General features: G+C 33.7%; 1 protein-coding gene and 1 long non-coding RNA gene across 4 annotated transcripts; both read right to left on the reverse strand.

Annotated features, from left to right (window-relative positions):
* Nucleotides 1-211: 211 nt before the first annotated feature.
* LOC127698981 (mitochondrial amidoxime-reducing component 1-like) lies at nt 212-25,300 on the reverse strand. 3 transcript variants are annotated; one of them, XM_052202770.1, is made up of 7 exons: nt 25,038-25,300; nt 20,042-20,221; nt 19,621-19,795; nt 4,803-4,943; nt 4,436-4,500; nt 3,291-3,365; nt 212-691 (listed from the first exon to the last, which is right to left on the reverse strand). In XM_052202770.1, the coding sequence occupies exons 1-7, from the start codon at nt 25,250-25,252 to the stop codon at nt 589-591; spliced, it is 954 nt and encodes a 317-aa protein (XP_052058730.1). In that variant the 5' UTR covers nt 25,253-25,300; the 3' UTR covers nt 212-588. The 3 variants fall into 3 exon arrangements, with proteins under 3 accessions (XP_052058730.1, XP_052058728.1, XP_052058731.1); XM_052202768.1 differs by having other exon boundaries at nt 212-697; XM_052202771.1 differs by having other exon boundaries at nt 624-697; nt 4,440-4,500.
* Nucleotides 14,312-18,116, reverse strand: LOC127699023 (uncharacterized). The gene is made up of 2 exons (XR_007981013.1): nt 17,512-18,116; nt 14,312-15,127 (listed from the first exon to the last, which is right to left on the reverse strand). It is a non-coding gene; the product is annotated as an uncharacterized LOC127699023 (long non-coding RNA).
* Nucleotides 25,301-26,805: the final 1,505 nt, after the last annotated feature.

Below are 26,805 nucleotides of genomic sequence, written 5' to 3' on the forward strand. Positions count from 1 at the left end.
TGTGATAATCGTCGGTCTTGTACAAAGCATTTACATTTGGTATAATTTATCGTTGATTAGTAATCAACCTTTTTGACTAGTCTGCTGTTCTTGTAAAAGACAACATTCCCACAATAAATTCAGGAATCTTACCACAATTGTTTAAAACACCTACTCATATACTAGTATCTTGCTTCGAAGGCAGAAAAAAATTAAATATATAACATGTCTATTAAAAAAAAATGTTTTATGTATGATATTTTATGTTTTAATTTCTATATTTCTATGCACAGAAACCACAATTCCCCGTTATTAAACATAAAATACTATTATTAATCAAACTGTCTCGGTTAAAAGATCAAAAGAGCTTATGTTATGTCCGTATTTTGTAAACCATGACGACTGTACATAAAGCTTTTTCCATTATTTATTCATTATTTGACAAAACATACAAAATGGAAGACTGTAAATGTTTATTCACTTGTGTCGTAAACAGAACATTATTGTTGTTATTCTAAGATGTTACAAAGTTTTTGTCCTGAGTGCATACTTGTAGTCTTGAGCAAGTGACCTCGAGTATTCTATGGTGATTTTTTAACAGTAACATTCCTACTTCCTAATCACATACACTGGGTCACCAACTTGAATTTCACCTTCTATGTCAATAGCTGCATTCACTCCAAAACATGGAGAAACATCTTCCGTTACGCACCTGTAACTGGACGAAAAAAATACCATTATATTTTTCAAGTACAATAACTTAACTACAAGAAATAAACTCACCATAAATACTAGTTACCAGATGTGCGTTTTGTCTATAAAAGTCTCATCAGTGACGCTCGAATCACAAAATTTTAAGGTGGCTCACCCCAATAAGGACCCCCGGTAGAATTTTTTTATTTTCACATATATATTTTGTAGATCTTTTTATGCTAAATCCAAAAATGCAAAGAAAAAAGGGGGTCACCAGGCTCGTTTTCCCCTCAAATGGAAGCGAAATGTGCTGTTAACAGTTTCTACCTATCTATTATATTTTTTCAAGATAGTCCAATCCTCGAAAAATTAGTGAAAAGTCGTCTTTTAAAGGCAATAACTCCTCAAGGATGTAGTTAGGTGAAATTAAAAAAATCTGGAATTTAAAATTGATACTTTAAATCAGAAGAGCATTAGTTAAGGAACAAAATAAGCTAAAAATATTGATTGTTTATTGAACTCTTTTTCGAGATATTTGATTTTTAAAAAACGGCAATAAAAAGCTGATTTGGACTTTTACTTTATATTTAGCATTGCCATTATTTGGGTCTCAAATCGTAAGAAAAGAAATCTACAATCACTTAAATTTTGGTAATGACCTTTTATGAGCTATTGAAGTCTTCTGTGTGATATGGGGCAAAATATTTAACCCTGTATCGTAGGAAAAACCCAAGGAGTCCGAACATCTGACAACTTTGAAAAATCCCAAACCCCGAAATGACTACATCCTTAAAGGAAATATCTGATAGTTTTGGCCAATTCGCATTTTTGTAGATCTTGTATATCTGATAATTGTTTTATGTTTACACTTTCTTCCTATCTATTATAGTTTTTGAGATATTAGGCAAAAAATCGTGAATTAGTCAAAAATCGTCATTTACAGTAGCAACATTCCAGCAGCGCCTGCATATGGAGTATATATGATATATCTTTCAGTTGATACGATATTCCAGGGCTTGCATTTCCTATCATGATTTCCTTGATAGAGGGTTGCTCCTCACAAGAAAGCTATTAAACCAAGAGATTCAAGTGGTGAAGTTGAAATCATCCCTTCGAAAATTAAAAGGACGCCATAACGAGTTGGTTGACCGTTATGGAATATCTTTCACAGATGACGACGGATATGTTCAAATTGTCGTTGAGATAATAGGCAAAAAATCGTAAATTAGTCAAATATCGTCATTTACAGTAGCAACATTCCAGCAGCGCCTGCATATGGAGTATATATGATATATCTTCCAGTTGATACGATATTCCAGGGCTTGCATTTCCTATCATGATTTCCTTGATAGAAGGTAGCTCCTCACAAGAAAGCTATTAAACCAAGAGATCCAAGTGGTGAAGTTGAAATCATCCCTTTGAAAATTTAACGAACGCCATCACTAATTGGTTGACCGGTACCGTTATGGAATATCTTTCACAGATGACGACGGATATGTTCTTATTGTCGTAACCACACTCTTCTTTTCCCCGAATGTGACTTATCACTGGATTTATACTTACATGAATAACACGACGAGTGCCAAATGTGGAGTAGGATGATCTGCTTACCCTTCCGAATCACCCCCGGTTTTGGTGGGGTTCGTGTTGCTCAGCTCTTCTAAGCTGAGTTTTGTAAACTGTTGTTTGTCTTTCGGTCCTTTTCTTTTTTCCCATGGCGTTGTCAGTTTATTGTCGACTTATGAGATTGAATGTCCCTTTGGTATCTTTCGCCTCTCTTTTACAGGCGGTAATTACATCATCCTATGGTTTCGGTTACATAGGCATTTTTGTAGATCTTGTATTACTGATTATTATTGCCTTTAGCAATTTCTACTTATCGTATATAGATTTGAGTTAATAGGCAAAACATGAAAATCAGACAAAAATCGTCATTTTAGGGCAATTAACAGGAAGTAGGTAGATCTTGACATTCTGAGCATTTATGGCCCTGCCAGATTTTCTCTTGCTATTATAGTTTTCAGGATATATGACAATTAATGCATTTTACCCATGTGTTCTACCCTGGTGGCTATGTTTGTTGACTGACTGGGGGAAAAACAAAAAGTTCTTACTAGATACCCTAAGGATCATTCAACCAAAGTTTGGATGGAAATGGTACAGTACTTTCAGAGGAGTGATGGCAATAGCTCACCTGGCCCATGGCCTAATGTGTATGTTTTATATGTCTTAATATTGTATGTGTTGTTATTGTTATTAATGTCGGCAAAAAGCTCTACAGAGCTTATGTTTGTAATGTTTCATGTAAACCCGACTTCAAATTTAAAAAAAATAATAAAATTATCTATTCTTCTATTTCTATTGGGCATGTGGGCCAAGTTAGCCGAAAAGCACATGTTAAGAATATTACAATATGTACAGCAGAATGTATAAAGATACATCGGCATTGTCATATTTTCGTGATATGTCCGTCCCTATAAAAAGTCTCTTAATATTGCAACAGCTATCAATGTCGACATCCGTTCTCTTAGTCAGTGATATCACATTAAAATACAACTGGACATAAAAGGGTTAAATTAAACGCTAATTCAGACTGTTATACATTCCAGTTTACTTACGACTTTAAAGTCTCTAGGGGTTGTCTTTTAGCGTCTTTTTCTCCCGTTGCAGGATCAACTGCTGTTAAGATACACCTAAAATGATGTATATTAATTTACATGTTATAATTTATTAATTCTGAAACTACTATGTGTAACATTGAGACATTAGTATTAAATGTCTCTGCTATGATAGATTCGAAAAAGACAGACAGATAGCTCAAATTTGATCTAATGTATCATTATATAACAAATTCCCCCTCAAAATGTGCAAAGTCAATCCCTAACGGTGGAGTATGCAGCTATTTCTATACAAAGTCCAGCTTAGTCATCCGGGCAACAAAAACTCGCATGTTGCTTGTTTGTACCTACTTATTGTATAAAACTAATTGTCAGTCTGAGGAATATTTAAATTGCAATAATTTTATACATAGGCAGTTTCTCTCAAAATTTAGACTCAGTGATCATTCCCTAGGCATTGAATTGGGAAGGTACAGAAACATTCCAAGAGCACAAAGATTATGTAAAAAATGTGGAGTCCTAGATGACGAATTTCATTTCTTTTTGTATTAGGACATTAACATATCATTGCGTTCCAATTTTTTTGCTTATCTAAAAGACTATGTACCATTATTTCAACATCTTGATCCATTTAATAAACTAAAACACATTCTAAACCCCATCCCTGAACTTGTTTGTCATATTGGAGTCTTTATTAAGCAGTCTTTAGAACTGAGGGGGTCAGACCCATGTCAGACAAGCTTATGATTGTGTTTTTTACATAAATTTAAAATTGAACTCTTAAAATATGTTCTATTATATTGTATTGTATTACATTGTATTGCATTGTATTTAAAATGTGTAATTGTTTGTATTGCTTGACCCTTATGGGTGTAATTTTGCAATAAAGATTATATAATATTGTATACAGGGATATCCACTATGTTCTATGTATAGTAACGATGAACATTTTTGGGTGATCAACAGCGAAATTAATCGAAAACTGTACAGTACACCCTCTGACAACGTTTCAGGTGATGACTTACAAATTTACTATTATCTTTCAAAGCTTACTTTCTAAAAACACGACAGGCACAAAGTGACGAGAAACCCTCACATGACCTTTTGATAGTTACCAAAATTATGATAGGAATCGTATTACCTACCTACCACATAAATCCAACAACCTCATGTACACTGAATTGCCTATTCTCATTTCTGCCCAGTTGTCCTGTAACAAAAAAATAACTGCTTACATACATAATGTGTATTTAATAGTTTTAACTAAAAAAAGTTATTTAAAAAAAATACAAACCTGCAACTGGTGATTTCTTTCTGAGATCAACAAACAATACACAAATTACAACAATGATTTGTTACTAATCTTTCCACATCCACTAAAATCTATCTACAACTACGGCTCTTAAAAGAATAATACTATATATATATATGTTATACTTCTGATAAAAGTTAAGAGTGATAATGAATATTATTTTGAAACTTCATGTATTGCATGATGAAGAAACTATTTACCTCGTCGTATGGACCACAACCGTCGATAGTAATATTTGGTCTAAATCTTGTCATTGTTACTTTCTTCTCTAGTCTTGTATTGAGATCGTCTAAAGACGATTGCGATAGTATCATATAAGCACCGAAGTTGGAAAAGGCACTCTGAAAATTGTATAATCAAACTGTGTTCAATAATATAGTTCATATCTATTATTAAGATGTACAGTTGTCATTGTATGAGTGAGCAGAAATACGCATATGCATTCCTTAAGCTGATTTAGTTATAAAGTGTAATAGTTGTATACCTTTAACAATACCATTACGAAAGACCTTATGTATCATATTATGCAACATAGTGAAATAGCTCCACAGATATCGTACAGATATTTTTTATATGTTTTAGAAGAACTTGCAACGAGTAGGTTTGTTGTAAGCATAGCATGTTTAGCTATATCAGAATTACATTAGAAATTATTGACTGTAGTGTACTGTAACATACAGATTTGAAAGAAAAAAATATATTTATAATGTAGACACATTTTAACCAACATACATTCGCGTTCGTTTCAAATCACGAACACGTCTATTAACTGTGAACCGAATGAATGATTGACTAGGCTTACGGTGTCATAAAATGCAATATTGCAGCTTCCTAAATACCAAGCATCTTGAACTTGATTTACAAATTATGTGCCATTGTTTATTTCCTTGTTCCAATTAAATGTCATTTTGTTAGTAGCTGCACTCTGCAGGTTTTTATACGACCGCAAAAAAATTTTGTGGTCGTATATTGGTATGACGTTGGCGTCGTCGTCGTCATCGTCGTCGTCCGGCGTCGTCGTTGTCGTCGTCCGAAGACACATTGGTTTTCGCACTCTAACTTTAGTTTAAGTGAATGGATCTCTATGAAATTTTACCATAAGGTTCAATACCACAAAAGGAAGGTTGGGGTTGATTTTGGGGTTATGATACTAACAGTTAAGGAATTAGGGGCCAAAAAGGGGCCAAAAATAAGCATTTTTGTAACTTCCAGACATAACTTGTGTGTAAGTGTATGGATCTCTCTGACATTGTACCACAAGATTCCATATCACAAAGGGAATGCTTGGATTGATTTTGGGGGTAATTGCCTCAAAATCTTAGGAATTAGGGGCAAAAAAAGGGGCAAAAAACAAGCATTTTTCTAGTTTCATGACAATAACTTGTGTGTAAGTCTATGGATCTTTATGAAATTGTACTACAAGGTTCCATATCACAAAGGGAAAGCTGGAATTGAGTTTGGGGGTAATTGCCACAAAACGTTTAGAAATAAGGGGCCAAAAATAAGCATTTTTCTAGTTTCCAGACAATAACTTGTGTTCAAGTGTATGGATCTCTCTGAAATTGTACTGCAAGGTTCCATATCACAAAGGGAATGTTTGGATTGATTTTGGGGGTAATTGTTTCCAAATTTTTGGAATTAGGGGCCAAAAAAGGGGCAAAAAATAAGCATTTTTCTAGTTTCAATACAATAACTTGTGTGTAAGTTTATGGATCTTTCTGAAATTGTACTACAAGGTTCCATATCACAAAGGGAAAGCTGGAATCGAGTTTTGGGGTAATTGCCCAAAACGTTTAGGAATAAGGGGCCAAAAATAAGCATTTTTCTAGTTTCCAGATATAACTTGTGTTCAAGTGTATGGATCTCTCTAAAATTGTACTGCAAGGTACCATACCACAAAGGGAAGACTGGGATTGATTTTGGGGGTAATTGCCTCAAAATTTTTGGAATTAGGGGCAAAAAACAAGCATTTTTCTAGTTTCAGGACAATAACTTGTGTGTAAGTTAATAGATCTTTATGAAATTGTACTACAAGGTTCCATATCACAAAGGGAAAGCTGGGTTTGATCATGAGTTTGGGGGTAATTGCCCTAAATGCTTAGGAATATGGGGCCAAAAAGGGGCCAAAAAACAAGCATTTTTCTAGTTTCCAGACAATAACTTGTGTTCAAGTGTATGGATCTCTCTGAAATTGTATTGCAAGGTACCATACCACAAAGGGAAGGCTGGGATTGAGTTTGGGGATGATGAATCATAAGGGGGTTCAAAAAATCGGGGGGGGGGGGAGGATTTTTTTTTTTTTTTTTTTTTTAATTTTCCATTTTAAAGTGGTTATTTCTGATTTATATATTAAAAGCAAATAAAAATGATATGGTTTGAATAGGTAAATTAAAAAATTTTAAGTTCTTAGACCACATTCATTTTTTTTTTTTTTTTTTTAACACTTGAATAAAGTTTTATTGCACTTAAGCTGTTAACAATGACCTTACCGCTACAGCTTTAACAGTAAGGTACCCCGATATTGTTAATATCTATAAGAACAGGGTTTCATATAGATAAGTAGTATTTTCTTATATTTTATATTAGTAATAGTACAATTAAATACAATGTTCAATAATAATATGACATACTAATCCGAAATTAATTATCTACTGTTTTTTTACAATTAAATACAATGTTCAATAATAATATGATACACTAATCCGAAATAAATTATCTACTGTCATCTCGTTTATCAATTGCATGGTTTAAATGTGTGGAATATCGATTTTCTTGATCGGATGTTTTACCTTGTTTAAAGGTGGGAGCATGCTTTTTAATGGATGTTTATTGTGGAATTTGCCGATTTTATATCTTTATCCTTGGATTTCAAACTTATTAGGTGAGTAATTTATTTATTTATATAGTTAAGATATCTGTCTGCTTAAGAATATCATAAAAATGTTTTGTTTTTTTTTTTGAAGAAAACAAATTTCTGTTCTTTAGATTAAATTTTGAAACACCCGGACTGCATTGTATTCTTTGTCTAGATTGTATGATCTAAAGTATTCGTCAAATTCAGATTTAAAGAGAATGAATACATTAGTAGATTTATTTCTTTGGTTTGATACATAGTACGATTTGTAGATTGCAAATCCTATAATTGTCAGAATTATATTGAATCCGATATACTCGCTATCTGTTATTTTGTAGCCTATTACTATATCTTTTAAGTTGATTTTTTTATTAAAGTTCATTTGAGATAAAATTTTATTTATAATTTCCCAAAATTCTTTTAGAAATTTACATTCAATAAAAAAGTGATGATACGTGTCTTTAAGTTGACAAAGTTGACAATAGGGGCTAGATTCGATTTTCCATTTGTAGAGATTTTCTCCATTTGGGAGAATGCAGCTTATCAATTTCCATCTAAACATTTTTAGTTTATTCAGTTTTAAATTTTGGTGTATAAATTTAAACGTATATTTGGTAAAATTGTAATTGATTTCTAGTTCTTTTTTCCATTTATTTATGCCGATGTTTGGAGAAATTTTTTGTCGAACGAGGTATTGATATACCTTTTTGTTGCTTAAATTTTCAAATTCAATGTTTTCTTTGTTTATATTGATAAATAATCTGTTAAAATTTACATTTGATTTGATGGATTCTTTCTTGGCTAAAACTTTTAGCCATGAGGTTGGTATTGCTTTTTTGACTATCGAAATTTCTGAAATCCAATTTTTAGTGTCTTGCAGTTTTTTAAATATTTTTTCGTGGGCAATTTTTCCATTGTCGTCAATAATATCATTAAGATAAATGAAATCACTGTGTATCCAATTATGCATAATAAGCGGCTTGTTTTGAAATTTGATAAATTTATTACCCCAGATAACTTGCTTTCTTATCTCGACAAAGTTTTTCAGTTCTGTGTTTTTCGTTTCATGAATTAAAATCCAACTTTTTATTCAACCCGAATAATTCAGTCGTTATATTCCGCTGATCTACGAAGGCTACATTGTGTGGGAGAAAATCGGACACGGAAAGGGCTTGAATTATTCGAGTTAGGATCAATGTCCAATTTTCTTGTTTTGCCTGTAGCAACCTAGAGACCCATCTTATCTTAAGAGAGGAGAAGTAGCTTTTTATGTCGATCATATTTAGCCCTCCCTGGTTGTAATCTGCTACCAATGTATATCTTTTGATTTTATCTTTTTTACCATCCCATATAAAACTAAAGATTTCTCTTTCTAGTTCAAGTATATTTGAGTTACTTAAAACTGTAACGTTCGCTAAAAAAGTAAATTGTGGTATAATGAGGGTTTTAACTATTAGAATTTTACCTAAAATTGTTAAGTTTCTTTTTTTCCACGATGTAATTAGATTTCGACTCTTTTCATATCTAGTATCCCAATTCAATTTTTCACAATCTTTTTTATTAATGCCGAAATATATTCCTAACACTTTTACGGGTTTATCCGTGAAATTAATTTCATCTACTTTATCCCTACAATGTTTGAGTTTACCAATCCAGATTCCTTCTGTTTTATTTTTATTTAGTTGTAGTCCGGAAAAAGTTCCAAAAATTTCGATTACATTTAATGCTGTTCGGATTTCTTCTTTCGATTTGAGGAATAGAGTTGTATCATCAGCAACTTGCGTGATTTTCAAGCTATGTGTTTTACTATCAATTTTTAATTCTATGCCTCTTATATTTTTGTTTTGCCTTAGTTGGTTGGCCATTATTTCTACTGACATTACAAAAAGTAGAGAAGAGCACGGGCATCCCTGCCGGATTATCCAATTTATGAAGAGTTTATTAAAACCAAAATATTCTAAAGTATGATACATAAAATTCCATTCTAATGTGTCGAAAGCTTTTGAAAAATCTATGAATAAAATAGCACCTTATATATTGAACTTATCTGCGTAATCTATTACATCTTGTATTTGGCGTAGATTAAAACCTATGAATCTGTTCTTGATGTATCCTGTTTGATCAGCATTAATGATTAGATTTAGGATTTTTTTTATTCTTAAAGCTAAAGTGTAGGAGAGTATTTTATAATCACTATTTAATAATGATATTGGTCTGTAGTTTGTGAGTTCCAACGGATCATTTTTTTTATAAATTAGATTCAGTAAACTTTGTCTTTGCGTAAATGGCAGTTGTATATTTTCAAAGCTAAAGTTAAAAATTTTTACAAGTATAGGTCCAAGAAGTCCCCAAAATTTTTTATAAAAGTTAATGCTTATCCCGTCCATTCCTGGACTTTTATTTAATTTTAGATTATTGACTGCAATAGTTAATTCTTCTAGCGTTACGTATCCGTCACAAGATTTACTTTCTTCTTCTGATAATTTATAATTGCGTTTTGTTTCAGTAATGTATTTTTGAACATCTATATCCGGTTTTTGTTTAGTGTCGTATAAATTAGCATAAAAATCCCTTTCAAGCTTTAATATTTTATCTTGATCTGTTACTATTTCCCCATTTTTGTTTCTCAGTTTAAGTATTGTCTTTTTCGTTTGTTTAGATTTTTCAAGACCTAGGAAATACGCGTTATTTTTTTCTCCTTTTTCTACCCACTCTTGTTTTGATCTTATTTGAGCTCCTTTAGCTTTGTATTCATATTGGTTTTCTAGCTCTTTTTCTAATGTGGATATTTTTTCTTTTATAAAATCATTTTCCTCATTATTTGATTTCTCATATAATATTTTTAGTTGTGATTCTAAATTACGTGTTACATTTTTCCTATTTTTTGCTTTAATTTTACTATACTTAATACTATATTCCTTTATTTCCAATTTGAAGGAGTCCCACAGAAGTCTTGGATCTATTTCATTTTTTTCTATCTTATTACTATGTTTTTGTATTATTTTACTTATATTGCATTCATAATCTTGCTCGTCGAGGATACCGTTATTAATTTTCCAGTAACCCGGGCCTCTAGTTTCAGTTGAGACAGATTGTAATTGTATGGAAACTGCTTGGTGGTCAGTGCTTTTAATAAGAATAGGCCTAATATCACACGACTTGACGTTTAACATGAAATCTTTTTTGACTAGGAACATGTCAATTCGACTAGACTGGACTGGATTTTTACGTCTCCATGTATATTGGATCTTTTGGGGGTTAACGTGTCTCCATATATCTATTAAGTCATTTGATTTTATTAAATTTTTTAGGCTATTGACTGGTTTACTAACTTTTTTACGAGTATTTGAACTTTTCCTATCTACATTTTTAAGGGCATCATTCATGTCTCCTCCTAAAATTATTGTACCTATTGCGTTTTTGTTTATAAAGTCATTTAATTTTTTGTAAAAGCTATTTCGTTCAGATTCTATATTTGGGGCATATATGTTTATAAGAGAATAAATTATATTTTCAAATTCGATATTTATCATGATTATTCGACCTTCTAAATCTTTATGCTCATCTATTAATTTATAGTCTACTTTTTTATTAATCAATATAGCTACCCCTTTGCTTGATGTCGTCCCATGGCTATAATAAAGAGAATGATCTGATTCGATAGTTAGAACGTTTTCTAGAGATGTATTGAAGTGAGTTTCTTGAATAAAAGATATTTTACATTTCTGATTTTTTATCCATTGGTAAAATCTCGATCTCTTTTGTTTATCTCGAAGTCCTTTAACATTAGCTGTACAAATGTGCAGGTTATTTAACATGTTTCAATTAAAAAAAATAAGTAACTTAAAATTGATTTTTATGTTTATTTTAATTAGTAAGTGTACTTTATGTTGGGTCGCGTTTTTAAAGTACATTTTATTTCACCCACATTTAATCGTCGTTTTATAGGGTGGGAGTTACCTGTGAAAATGATTACATTTATCAATTTTCTTTTGTGTAATTGGATTGCAACAATATTGTTATAGTCTGTTTCACGAATGAATTTGTCCAATATTGAGATGATAATTTTGAAACATATAATATATGTTCATAGCAATTACTGCATACCTGAAATACAAATCACACAACATATACATAGAACTATTAATAAAATTACAAATTGACACATTTCTTTGCTTTGTGCAAATTAAAACAAATGTATGGTTTTGACTGAGGAAAACTAATATACTGTCTCTAATTTTCTCAGCAAGTAATGTGGTTATATTTTCAAATATTTCGAAATCTGATGAAACGGATCTGTTTGTTTTTGATATTTTGTTTTTCATAACATTTTTACATTGTTTATTTGCTTTTTGCATAATATTTTCCTTTTCTCTATTTTCAGTTACTTTATCGGATTTATGCTGTGAAGATGTACTAAGAATAGTTATTAAGGTGAGTAAATCTTTACTTTTGTTTTGATCTTGTTGAGTACATCTACTATAGATTAAAGTTGTAAACCTAAAGGGTTTTAAATAGAAAAAAGACTGGTTAAATTTTCTAATATAAGTGTTTTTATCTCTGACAATTTTTGTTTTTGGTATTATCAAATATACTTCTGTTAATAGTATCATATACATGAAAATATATGGTATAATGCAATATGTGCAAAATTTCACGTTTCTTTTTTTTTTTTATATTTACTCTTGTTACATTTGTTTTGGAATCTTTATTCCATTCAATTATCTTTCTATAAATACTAAATACACACAAACATAAATACAAAGAGAGACAAGACATATAAACATACATATTTTTTTTTTTTTTTTTTTTTTTTTTTTTTGTTATACATAAAATGTTTCTATAATTTATAGATGGACTGATTGTCTTTTCCCATCTGGTTGATTGGGAGTAGGTGGGGTTCTTTCCTTGGCAGCATTCGTTTTACTGTTTGGGGTTAAAAATTTTGAAATGTCAGATTGTGCAGATGAAGAATCTCTTTTTGTTTCTGTCTGTTTTGATGTCTGTTGTTTAGAAGAATCACTTGAAGTTTTGTTTCCTTCTTTTTTTGCAGACTTTTTTGCCTTCTTTTTTTCTTTTTTTGCATCTGCTGCTGTTATTTCTTTGTTCAATGACATTGAATGTGTCAGATTGTCTTCGTCATCTCCATCTGTTAGTTCAGGTTGTTCATCAGTATCATCTCTTTTTTTATTTTCTGTAAGAGCTTGAATTTGTTGGCTTTCTTCGGTATTTGTATTTTCATCAGCATTAGCTGTTGTTGTTTCTTGTTGCTCATCTCTTTCTGTTTCAGAATTTTTTCCCATCTTCTTTGCCAAAAAGGTTGGGCAGTCAAACATCTTATGACCATATTCATTGCATAGTCTGCATTTCCATTCATTTGGACAGTTTTTTATATTATGACCTTTCATTTGACATTTGTTGCACAAGAACATGTCTGTATCTTTCATTTGACCAAAGTGATATATTCTTGCTGTGTATTGACCTATTGTAAGAAACCTTGGGAGTGGTTTGTCAAATTTTTTGCATATGACTATTCTGTCTCCTGTCCAGCAGTTGGTTACCAAGTTATCAACCCTTAGTCTTTCTCTGTTTATAGTGAAAACCTCTATGTTTCTTTGTCTTAATTCTCTGTCAATTTGACCATCATCTGCTGATAGTGGGATGTTTTTTACCCGTACTGTTGTTGTTATGTAATCATCTTTTTGGTAATATGGGTTCTGGGAATGCAGAGGTACCGACTTGTTTCTTAATGTGATGCCTTCTGTAAGCAACAGCATTCTGTCTACCTCACTGTCTAGGTAGATTCTCCACATTTGTTTTATTCTTTGAATGCCTCTTACAAACTGTGGTTTTATCTTATGTTCAAGTGCTTTGTATATTTCTACGTGTGTTATCCAAAGTTCTTTAGGCGGAGTTTTGTTGCCAAAGAAGTCTGATTCTTTTATAAAGATAGGTTTTACTCCTTTTAGCTTTGGTTCAGGATCGCTGTAGGCCTGATAATTTACACTATGATGTTTGACAACATTGGAAAAAGATGGCGCCGAAGTATTGTCACTACCAACGGACTGAGACTTGTCAATTTCTGATTGTTTACCATCTGAATCTTGCTTGTTGTTTTCATTTTGCTGTTCTGGTATCATGTTTTGGTTGTTAGACATTGTTCTGATAACTTACTCTTCTATAACTAGATACTTTTTATGATTTTTTCGTCAGAGCTATTCACCACTAGACCGTAGTTAAAGGGCGATAAATTCTCCTTTAGACCACATTCATTCTGTGTCAGAAACCTTTGCTGTGTCAAATATTTAATCACAATCCAAATTCAGTGCTGTATCAAGCTTGAATGTTGTGTCCATACTTGCCCCAACTATTCAGGGTTCAACCTCTGCGGTCGTATCAAGCTGCGCCCAGCGGAGCATTTTATTTTATAATTGTTTGTTTCAGTTTTAAAATGGAGATAAAGGGTGGGAGTTTGCGCACGTAAAACTGGTTTAACCCTACCACATTTAATTTTGTGCCTCAACCAAATCAGAAGAAATTGTACAATTTTGTTCACAAATTGGAATTTTGTGAACGTAGTTACACTTACCTGATATCCTTACATTATGGATTATCTTTCCGGTATTTGGTCACATCTCGCTCAAAACGCTTGACTGATCAAGAATTCAAACCTCTCGGTGAATCAGTCCAAGCGTGAGAACCCCTTCAGTATTCTCCGGCGAAATCCAAACAGATTGCCAAAAGAATTACTAATGGGGAGGAGGTGGGTAGTATATCAGGTAAGTGTAACTACGTTCACAAAATTCCAATTTGTGAACAAAATTGTACAATTTTAATATTACTTGTTACACTTACCTGATATCCTTACATTATGGATATCCATAGATTCTAAAGCAGTCCCAACTCAAGCGGTGGACTGTAATTCTTTTGTTCAAATAATGTACACTATATTACACTATATACAAAGTCTAAATGTTTGACTTTAAACACATTAAATAGATGTCTTTTTCATCTCACACACAAAGGTTTAAAAACTTGCATCGCATCTCGTCGGATATGAATAGTTCCAACACTATACAAACTATATTACAAGTTAAAAAACTGTACACATTTTTCTTCTTTTTTTTCGAATTTTATGTATTTTTCTTCTTTTTTTTTTTTTTTTTTTTTTTTTTTTACTTCGATAAAACATGAGGGTCTATGTGACGTAAGTAAAATTTGGTGAATGTGGATTCCCTGCTCCAATCAGCAGCTTCCATGATGTTCTTCATTGATGCACCTTTATAAAGAGCCCAAGAAGGACCAATAGCTCTTGTCGAATGAGCCTTAACAGATTTCTTTTTGTCGTTATATGCCATCTGAATGGTACTCACAATCCATGATGAAATTGTTTGACTTGAAATTGGCTTATGTGGATTACTGATTGCTAAGAACAATTTACTATCTTGTCTGTTTTCACCACGAAAATTGTCAGTGCTCTTTAAATAGTACGTTAATGCCCTTTTAGGGTCAAGAAGCTTTTCTGCATCAAAGGCAGGTACAAAAATCTTAGCACCAAAATGTCCAGGACGGTCTTGTTTTGACAATCCTTCTCTAATAAAATAAACTCCTCTGCTATGTACAGATATATTTCCATCTCCCAAACGTAAGGCCTGTATATCACTGCAACGCCTGAAAGTAGTGATAGCAATTAAAAATACAGTTTTCCATGTGATAAACTTGAGTTCAGCCTTTTTCATTGGCTCAAAAGGCTTTTTCTTTAACATTTCAAGTATTTTATCTAAATTCCATTCAGGAAGTAGTTTGACCCTGGGAGGCCTTGAATTGAAAACACCCTTCAATAAACGAATAATGTATGGGTGTTGACCTACTGGTATTTTTTCAACTGGGGGTAAAACACTTGATAACATAGATCTGTAGCCCCCAATCGTACTATACTGGAGACCACTGGTATACAGACTTGTAAGAAAATCTGCAGTTTCTGTTAAAGAGGCAGAATAGGGATCAATTTCCCTTTCACTACACCAGCCACAGAATTTTTTGAACTTACTAGAATAGTCCTTTTGAGTTCCTGTTCTCCAAGAAGCTGACATGAGTTGTCTAGTTTCTTTAGAAAAACCTCTCTTTTTGAAAATTCTGTTGATAGAGGCCATGCAACCAGACTGAATATTTCTGGGCTTGGATGGTATATTTTTGTTCTTGGCTGATGTAGTAGATTTTTTTGAACTGGTATTTTTATGGGATAATCTGATATCATTTTTAGCAGTTCTGGGTACCAGTGTCTCCTTGGCCAATGAGGAGCTACAAGAATTAGCTGGCAATTGTACCGATTCATGTGTTGGAGCACTTTCGGTACTAGACAGATCGGAGGAAAAGCATACCCGATTACATTGTCCCACGGTATGGACAGAGCATCTATTGCATATGCTTCCGGGTGAGGAAACCATGAACAAAATATTTTCACTTTGCGATTTTCCGCTGATGCAAACAAATCTATCATCGGTCTGCCTAACCTGACAAAAATTTGTTGAGCTACAGTCTCCTGAAGAGACCACTCTGTGTGTCTTATTTTTGTCCGTGATAGAAGATCTGCTAACACATTCGCTTTGCCTGCTATATGTGCTGCTTTTATCTGAATTTTGTGTTCTATTAGGAGTTTCAACAAATCCCAAGTTTTTTGACAAAGCTGAATTGATTTGGTGCCCCCCTGTTTGTTTATGTATTGTACAACAGTCGAGTTGTCGCATCGCAGAAGTACATTTTTCCTTTTCAACTGAGGGAGAAAATGTTGTATTGTTTTCAGTACAGCTTCCAACTCTAGACAATTGATATGTTGAGTTTTCTGTATATCTGACCAGGTCCCTTGGACTATCTGGGAATCCATGTGACCACCCCAACCGTTCGATGTAGAAGCATCTGTCGTTATGGTCACATGAGTTTCCCAGTGTTGTAAAGATCTGCCCTTTGTAATGTTGGCTGTATCTGACCACCAAATCAGATGAGATTTTAGATATTGTGTAATTGGAACATTCAGTTCCAGATTTTGAGAAGTGGGGCGCCAATGACTCAGCAAATAAATTTGAATTGGTCTCATATGAAGTCTTGCATAGGGAATCATCTCTATGCAAGAAGCCATAATTCCAAGTAGATGTAAAAAATCTCTGGCTGTTGCATGTTTTTTCAAGTTCATTACTTTGACTGTTTTTTGTAATTTCAACACTCTTTCTTGTGTTGGCATTACTATTCCTAAATCCAGATGGAATAATGCACCTATATATGTTATTTTCTGTGTTGGAGTTAAAGAGGATTTTTTTTAGATTGATTATGAAACCCAACTTTACCAGAAGATTCAACACTATCTCTCGATCCTGGACTAACATGAGAGATGATTGATTTACTAGAAACCAGTCGTCCAGGTATACTACTAGTCTGATGCCTTGTGCTCGTAAATGTGCAGCTACTACCGATACTACTTTGGTAAAAACTCGAGGAGCTGATGTTGGACCAAACGGTAGAGCTGAAAATTGTAAGCAAGGGCTGTTTTTTACACAAAACCTCAGATACTGTCTGTGTTTTTGAAATACAGGGATATGCATATATGCGTCCTTTAGATCGAGAGATATTGCCCAATCCCCTTGTTTTACTACATTCAAAACTGTTGACAGAGAGTCCATTTTGAAGTGTTGTTTTCGGAGATACCTGTTGAGGGGTTTTAAATTTATTACGGGTCTCATGTCCCCTGTTTTTTTCGGAACTAGGAAAAATGTGCTGTAGAAACCGTTTAAAATGTCCGCTTGCGGAACATATTCTACAGCGCTTTTTTCCATAAGTTCTTTTACTTCTAAATGTAAAATTTCTAAATCTTTTGCAGGAACAGAAGTTATTTTTACTCCTGTTTTTGGAGGAAACTGTTGAAATTCCAGTTTGTAGCCCTCTTTTATAATTGATAAAACCCACTGATCGTTTGTTATTTTTGTCCATTCCTTTAGAAATAAGCTTAAACGACCCCCTACAGGTATCTCTGGAAGCAACATTTGCACATGAAAGTTGCTTACCTTGATCTGATAGTCATTTCTTTTGTTGCCCCTTGGCATGAAATGGGTTGTTAAAGCGACGAAAATTGTTCGTTGTACCAGAACTCTTGTCGTCTTTATCTGGTCTTGTTACTGTACTAGTTCTTTGTACTGTACGCTGTGTATTAGACTTAGCACCTGTGAAAGTAGAACCTTGTGCATTGTCAAATTTTGGTTTCTTAGACCAATCATTGGAAAATTGATTGCCTGTAGCTTTCCTTTTCACTGAAAAAGTTTTATTTACATGTAATTCAGGCAGTAACTCTTTTAATTGTTTATTTTTGTCAACCCTGTCTTTAAGAGTTTGTTCCATATTGTCACCAATGACACCTGACTTTGTCAAAGGTAATGATACAAGTGGATGCTTAAGCTCTTTAATATCATTAAGACCTGTGTCCTCTAAAGTAGCTTTTCTACGAATTAAGTGGTGAAATGCACCAGCCCGTGCCACTTGGTCCAAAGATTTTGTAGACATTGCAAATATGTCTCTTACAAGTTGGATAGATTTGTCTAGATTAACTTCATTTTCTGACAAAGTATTTAACAAATTGCCCAAAGCTTGTTGGGTGTATGCTGTAGTAATTATCCCCGTGCGTGCAGCTACCTGGCCTTGATATGCCAACTTTTCAAGGGATTTTAAACAAGGATTGTATAAATTGCTTTTCTGGCTTACTGAATAAGCTTTAGCACCATGTTTTTTCACTAATAAATCAGGTACCATATTATCTAGACTAGGTACTTCTAAAATATCACTAGTTTTCTCGTGAACAGGAAAACTGTGTCTATATTCATCATTATAGGCTGTCAACCTTTCTGGATTTTTACACCTCCAAGAACCAGATAAAATATCAATTTGACTTTTGTCAAGAATAAGACCTCCAGAGCTTGTCTCTTTTTTAGTCTTAACATCATCCCCAAATAAAGATTTTAAGTGATCATTATTGTTCTCATCTGAGTCACTTTCATTACCATTCACATATTTACTGAATCTTGATGAAGATTTTTGAGGATTTTCAGTTTCACTTTTTAAAGAAGACTCATCTTCTGATAGTAAACCTATGTCATGTCTTTCTCTAAGGCCTGATGCCAAAGATACGACATCTTCATTTTCCCTTTCACGAACTGAATCTGTTGGAAAATGTTCATGGTTAGAATCCTGAACAAGTCTGTGCGCTCCTGAAGAGCCACTATCTTGTTCAGATTGATTCTGACAAGGTCTCTGCTCACCTGACGTGACAGTATCCTTGTTTATATTTATACCATCGTTTGAACTAAATAAATCAAAAAATTTATCAAACCTGGTTTCTATCTGTGAGAAACGGCTTTCCCATTTCTTATTCAGTTCCTCGACCTCGTCCTTTTTCTTGGACCTACGGGAACTGGTCTTTCTCGAGGCTTTTGGCTCCGCCATTTTATCCCGAGCATCCCCTGCCACTGATGATTTTGGACTGCTGGCAGTAGAAAATACCTCGTCTTCACTGAGCGTGTGATGAACGGTAGCTTCCGTCATCCTTGCACGCATACGAAAACTTAATTTGCAAAAACTTGTGTCTTAGACACGTTAATTCTGACGAATAAAGAAACGTGACCGCTTTGGATTTCGCCGGAAAGAATACTGAAGGGGTTCTCACGCTTGGACTGATTCACCGAGAGGTTTGAATTCTTGATCAGTCAAGCGTTTTGAGCGAGATGTGACCAAATACCGGAAAGATAATCCATAATGTAAGGATATCAGGTAAGTGTAACAAGTAATATTAAAATCGGGTGTTGGTGGTTGATGTTGTATGTTGTACTGTCCAGTTTTCTTGTTGATTCATGTTATTCTTTTTTATATATAACCTTATTATTTCATGTCTAAAGTACATAAATGAGTACCAGAGGCATATAATACAATATTATATGTCTATGTGAGTATACGCATGTCACACATATATGCTATAAAAGATAAACAAGTTTAAATTGAAAACAACGTTCAAACCTATGATTGCGTTGGATAAAAACCGCAATTTTTATACGTGTGCATGCAAAACAAATTTCTTTGTAGAGGGGTCTAAATACAGCACAAACAACATAAAATATATATATATATACCAGATCTCCTTCAACAGCGGGATTGCCGAACTCTTTCACTACTAAAGAGCTATCCCTTTTTTCCATGGATGGTGTAGAAACAACTATCGAAGGTCCGTCATAACCAAGATATTTAGCTATCCAACTTTTCGCATCCTCTCCACAAAATAAACCAGTTATATATTCGTCCCAAACTCTAAAACGTATTTGTACTTATTAAATGTATGACATACTCGATATTCAACACATTGTTAGACAAGAATTGCAGTCATGACAACAAAAAACTAAGGAAGCTACTACTTTTATGGTTTATACAGGGGACATTGCTTTTATCTTTTGTGTCTGACTCGTCAAATAAAAACCCTGCATCGCGATTTCAACAAACAGGAACCTGGTCTTTTATTTTTTGGTCATTTAAACTAAAAAATCATTGTAAACAAACCTGCATTTTATCAACTTTGAACTTTTGTCGATGGGTGGACATTTTGGCAAGACTAAAGTTCGCATCCCTGGTGCATCGAGAAGCAGATTGTTACCATCTAATGATGGTTTGATCAAAACTAATTTTGGTTCCTTTCGGGCATCCAAAAAAGCTCCATCCCGTCGTATTACCATCCAGTGTCTGAAAAGAAATACATATTATTCATTTTCAATGTTTTCCCCGTCTTGTTTTCTATATTATTGCGCAGCCGTCAGAACTACTTCGCAAACAGTTTTGTTTAAAGTAATTAGAACTTACATTTTTCTTATTTTTTTCCCGCAATTTTTCAGTTGCTTCAAACAAGGATTTGCATTGTCTCACTATACAAATCCTTGCTTCAAACTATAAATTAACAACCGATGTTCATCACAATTGCCGTAAAAGTCTTTGTGTAAAATGCAACTTTATGAAACTCTTGCTGGTGGAATCACACTTCCAGAACGAATCTCTTTTTCTATGTTGAGTTTAAAACAGTATATGATTTCTCATGATATTTCTGATGTTCAACTTTTTTAAAAGTGAAATATAAAAATAAGGAGATGTGGTATGATTGCCAATGAGACAGATATCCACCAAAGTTCAAATGAAGTGGATGTAAGCAATTATAGGCAACCGTACGGCCTTCAACAATGAGAAAACCCATACCGTATAGTCGGCTATAAAAGGCCCCGACATGAAAAATATGAAATAATTCAGTTGAGAAAACTAACGGCCTAATTTATAACAAAACAATTTGCGAAAAACAAATATGACAGACATGAACCAACAACAACCACTGAACTACAGGCTCCTGACTTGGTACAGGCACATAAAGAATGTGGCGGGGTTAAACATGTTAGTGAGCGCTCGACCCTCCCCCTCATAAGAACAAACTGTATATCGAACTAAGTGAGAAATGTAAACTCAATAAGAAGATACCAACGACACAAAGATATGTTGTGATTGTTGATGAGACAAATATCCAACAGAGTCCAAATAAAGTGGATTTAAGCAACTATAGATCACCGTATGTCCTTTAAAAATGAGCAAAATCCATACCTTATAGTCAACTATAAAAGAACCCGACATGACAAAATGTGAAACAATTCAAACGAAAAAACCTTTGGTCCGATTTATGAAAAACAATAAACGAAATATAAATATGACAGACAGCAAACAACGACTGATTTACAGGCTCCTTACTGAACAAGGGACAATCACATATATTATTTGGCGGGCCAGGTTAAACATGTCTGTGATAGCTCAATCACGCTATTTGAATACGTTGTTCGAAAAATCAGAGAATATATCGTATAAATATATACAGGTGCTGTTAATATCAATCACTGAGTTTTTTTTTTTTGTGTTCATGAAGTTAAACCATAAGCTGTGATTTATAACAATAATGGAATACATATAGAGTAAAAAGGGAACAATAAGTCCCCTTGTATAACCAATCCAAAAACACTTAATACTGCAGTTAGCATAAGCTTTGATGCAATATTTTATAATAATTTCACATATAGTTGAACTATTATCTGTAATACGGGTTGGTTCATTTTTTGACTGAAATGAATTATTAGTTATACACAACGGGATGAGCTTTCTACTATGCTCACTGCTGCGATAGCTATCGAACCAATTTTGGCTTATCTAAAGATCCAAATCTTTTCACAGACCGGAGGATGGACTCGTAAAATGGTGAAAGGAACAAACACTTCGCTTTAGCCTTACGGATTAGAGACCTTTAACAGAATGCATATGAATTGTAAAGTAGTACAGGGACCGAAGACATAAAAGAGGTATGAATTTCGATTTGCATTGTATAATAGAATAGAGGATGGAAACGAGGAATGTACAAAGAGGCAACAACCCGACCAAAGAGCAGAGAACAGCCCACGGTCACCAATGGGTCTTCAACGCAGCGAGAAAATCCCGCACCCGGAGGAGGGCGGGCTTCAGCTGGACCCTAAACAATAATGTATACTAATTCAGCGAAATGGACGCCACACTAAACTCAGAAACATACAAATGAACCAAAATTTAAAAATAAAAACAGCAGACTAACAAAGGCTAGAGGTTCCTGACTTGTACAGGTGCAATAATTCGGCGGAGTTAAACATGTTTTGTAAGATCTCAATCCTCCCCCTTTTATACATCTAGCCAGTGTGGAATAAACAACAAACAGCAAAACGCACAGTAAAACTCAGTTTAAAAGAAGTCCAAGTCCGATGTTATATTAGTTAACAGAAGAAACTAAGCAAAATGACAACGATCAACATAAATTAACAAAGGACTACTATAGTGTAACGGGGCTTTATGCTGTGTGTTTTGTAACTAGTCATTATTTTTCGGGATCTATGTATCCGGGATCAATAAATGTTATTGCAACTCTACTGTGCAACTCATGTACCGTATAAACTGTCACATTAATCAAGATGAAAGATCATTAAACTGATTAAGTACTGACCATCAATTCTTGGATGTAATTGACCACGCCACATCACTCCCCGCTAAACAAAATTCGTTTCACTCGGATTATACAATCAGATAAAAAATTATTACATAAGTAAAATAATAAGGGGAGGCAATATGAACATTAAAAAAATAAACTTTTGCTTTTACTAAAACTACTTTAAAAAATCTAAACTAATAATAAAAAAATATAATAATTGTTATGCCATGTAATTTATCAATTTACGTCGTGAATAGTTGTGGAAAACTTGCAAAAAGATTACTCTTAAAATCTAAATTAACAATTATCCTTTCAACTTCAAACTCTTGATATTTATAACCACATAATGAGGCATTAAAACACAAGAGTGCACACGCTGAAATGTCTCGCCTTCTTTACTAATCATTGATATTATGTTGATAGTCCTAAATATAAAGCTTTATTACAACTGTCACATAAACTTAACATTAACCAAGTAAACTAAACATTGACCAATGAACCATGAAAATGAGGTCAAGGTCAGATGAACCATGCTAGGCAGGCATGTACAGCTAACAATTCTTCAATACAACAAATATAGTTGACCTATTGCTTATAGTTAAAAGAAAAACAGACCAAAACACAAAAACTTAACACTGAGCAATGAACCTTGAAAATGAGGTCAAGGTCAAATAAAACCTGCGTGACTGCCAAATAGATCATAAAATATTTCCATACACCAAATATAGTTGAACTATTGCATATAGTATTAGAAAAAAAGACCAAAACTCAAAAAACTTAACTTTGACCACTGAACCATGAAAATGAGGTCAAGGTCAGATGACATCTGCCCGCTAGACATGTACACCTTACAATCATTCCATACACCAAATATAGTAGACCTATGGCATACAGTATAAGAAAAACAGACCAAAACACAAAAACTTAACTATAACCACTGAACCATGAAAATGAGGTCAAGGTCAGATGACACCTGCCAGTTGGACATGTACACCTTACAGTCCTTCCATACACCGAATATACTAGACCTATTGCTTATAGTATCTGAGATATGGACTTGACCACCAAAACTTAACCTTGTTCATTGATGCATGAAATGAGGTCGAGGTCAAGTGAAAACTGTCTGACGGGCATGAGGACCTTGCAAGGTACGCACATACCAAATATAGTTGAACTATTGCATATAGTATTAGAAAAAAAGACCAAAACTCATAAACTTAACTTTGACCACTGAACCATGAAAATGAGGTCAAGGTCAGATGACACCTGCCCGCTAGACATGTACACCTTACAATCATTCCATACACCAAATATAGTAGACCTATGGCATACAGTATAAGAAAAACAGACCAAAACACAAAAACTTAACTATAACCACTGAACCATGAAAATGAGGTCACGGTCAGATGACACCTGCCAGTTGGACATGTACACCTTACAGTCCTTCCATACACCGAATATACTAGACCTATTGCTTATAGTATCTGAGATATGGACTTGACCACCAAAACTTAACCTTGTTCACTGATCCATGAAATGAGGTCGAGGTCAAGTGAAAACTGTCTGACGGGCATGAGGGCCTTGCAAGGTACGCACGTACCAAATATAGTTATTCTATTACTTATAATAAGAGAGAATCTAACATTACAAAAAATCTTAACTTTTTTTTCAAGTAGTCACTGAACCATGAAAATGAGGTCAAGGACATTGGACATGTGACTGACGGAAACTTCGTAACATGAGGCATCCATATACAAAGTATGAAGCATCCAGACCTTCCACCTTCTAAAATATAAAGCTTTTAAGAAGTTAGCTAACGCCGCCGCCGCCGTAGCCGCCGCCGCCGCCACCGCCGCCGGATCACTATCCCTATGTCGAGCTTTCTGCGACAAAAGTCGCAGGCTCGACAAAAAATCATAAAAAATAATAACACAAAATAAAATATAATACATAAGTTTGACAATCATTAATCTATTCAAATACATTATGGTAAGGTCTATCATTGAATTTTTCACAGTTGTATTCTCTGATAAGATCTACTGTTTAGAAATTTTGATCTGTTTTTTTTTTTTTATTTAAATATTTTTCATTATTTCATTATTACAAATACAGAGACTTTTGGTATTGAATTGAAAACTGTTTTTTTTTTTAATTTATATATACGAATTGAATGCATGTGGAAATCATATATTATGACAGTAGAGGTATTCCATAGTGGCAGCCTATCTGTTTATTTTCAGTTGTTATTTTAAAGTAAATTGTATATGCCTTTTAATCCACTTCTTGTTATGTGTATATATATATATATCCTTCAGCAAACACGGGTTTGTTAAACTTTTACTGTCTTTGCCACTTGTCTCCGTGCCTTTCAAAGATATTAACAACTTTCTATATATAACATCATAAATTTCATTACGAAATCCACATCAATTAATGCAATTTAAAAGTATGCAAGATAACGTAAAACACATTTGAATGACTAATTACTAAGCAGTGTCAATAAGTAGTATGTCTAACACTTACCGGTCTGTTATGTTGTTGTAATGTAATCCAGTCACTGTACATTTGGCCGAGTCAAGGTGTATTGGACCACCAGATTTAACAGGAAACTGGTTTATTGATTTAATTGTCCCAATTTTTTCAAACCTTTGGAGTTTTTTACGTCTGCAATAAAATAAGAAAGCAATTTTTGCCGAGGAAATTGATACAAAGGCAATGAATAAGGTGCCATCTGACATGACGTGTGAATCAGTTGCATAAATTATGTTAAAGACCGAAAAGAACACTATATAAATATCACGTACGACTTTTATGAAGCGAAAAGTAAGCCACCATATCTTATCGTATTACACAATTGGCCTAATTTCACAAAACTGTCTGCTTATACATTAGGTTCACGGTGTCTGGTTTATCTTCAAATTTAATCTAAATAATGTAGTCATCACCAAACTTATTATGCAGTTCGGTCTCAGAGTTCGGTAATCTTGTAATAAAACTGATTTAGATTGGTATAGATAGCAGACATAATACCTGTAACCTTATCTGGACTACTACATAAGTAATACGTTGCATTTTTCGATATTTTTTGCAATAATATTAATAAATGTTCTGTTCATTTATATTAGGTAGTGTATGGCGCGGAATGTGTGTCACAATTCAATATTTATCAATTACATAAATATATTTACGCGTATGCGTTATTAATTCTGCATATGCATAATATACAATTATGGCCCGTTGAAAAGGTGAATATCCAAAATTGTCAACACGAGAAGGTTATTTCACTGAGGGCGCAGCCCGAAGTGAAATAACTTTTAAGGGTTGACAATTTTGGATATTCATCGCTTCTAAGGGGCCACAATTGTTTTATTATACCGAACTAACAGTGGAAGGGCATTTTGAATCATTGTAAAAGCACTTACCCTTACTTGAGTCAGTAATAAACACAAGCTGACGTTCAAAAATACATGTAATATGTGTGTTAGAATTCTCGTATGTACAACAAAGGTAGATTCTTTTTGTAAAATATTGATGGCCCTGAAAAGGGTCGTTATTAGAGATATCATCGACACAAGATGCACGTCAAAAGCCTTATTTCCTCTTCTCTCGATCAATGGGCTTCCTGTAACTTGAACGGTGCCATTTTGTTTATTTACGTCTGTGACGCCATTTTCATGAGTACAAATCAACAAACTAAAAAGGTTATTCGCCGGTGAATAATAGGGTTATTCAACGCTGGTGTAAAATTTTAGGGTTATTCGTTCTTCCTTGCAATTGAAAGAAAATTAACTGAATTATTCCATGTCACGTGATAACGTTTTACCCAATAGAATTGTATGAAATATATGTAAGGTATAATAATATACAATTATGGCCCGTTGAAAAGGTGAATATCCAAAATTGTCAACACGAGAAGGTTATTTCACTGAGGGCGCAGCCCGAAGTGAAATAACTTTTAAGGGTTGACAATTTTGGATATTCATCGCTTCTAAGGGGCCACAATTGTTTTATTATACCGAACTAACAGTGGAAGGGCATTTTGAATCATTGTAAAAGCACTTACCCTTACTTGAGTCAGTAATAAACACAAGTTGACGTTCAAAAATACATGTAATATGTGTGTTAGAATTCTCGTATGTACAACAAAGGTAGATTCTTTTTGTAAAATATTGATGGCCCTGAAAAGGGCCGTTATTAGAGATATCATCGACACAAGATGCACGTCAAAAGCCTTATTTCCTCTTCTCTCGATCAATGGGCTTCCTGTAACTTGAACGGTGCCATTTTGTTT

The sequence above is a fragment of the Mytilus californianus genome, unplaced genomic scaffold (assembly GCF_021869535.1).
Source record: "Mytilus californianus isolate M0D057914Y unplaced genomic scaffold, xbMytCali1.0.p SCAF_4, whole genome shotgun sequence".
Lineage (NCBI taxonomy): Eukaryota > Metazoa > Mollusca > Bivalvia > Mytilida > Mytilidae > Mytilus > Mytilus californianus.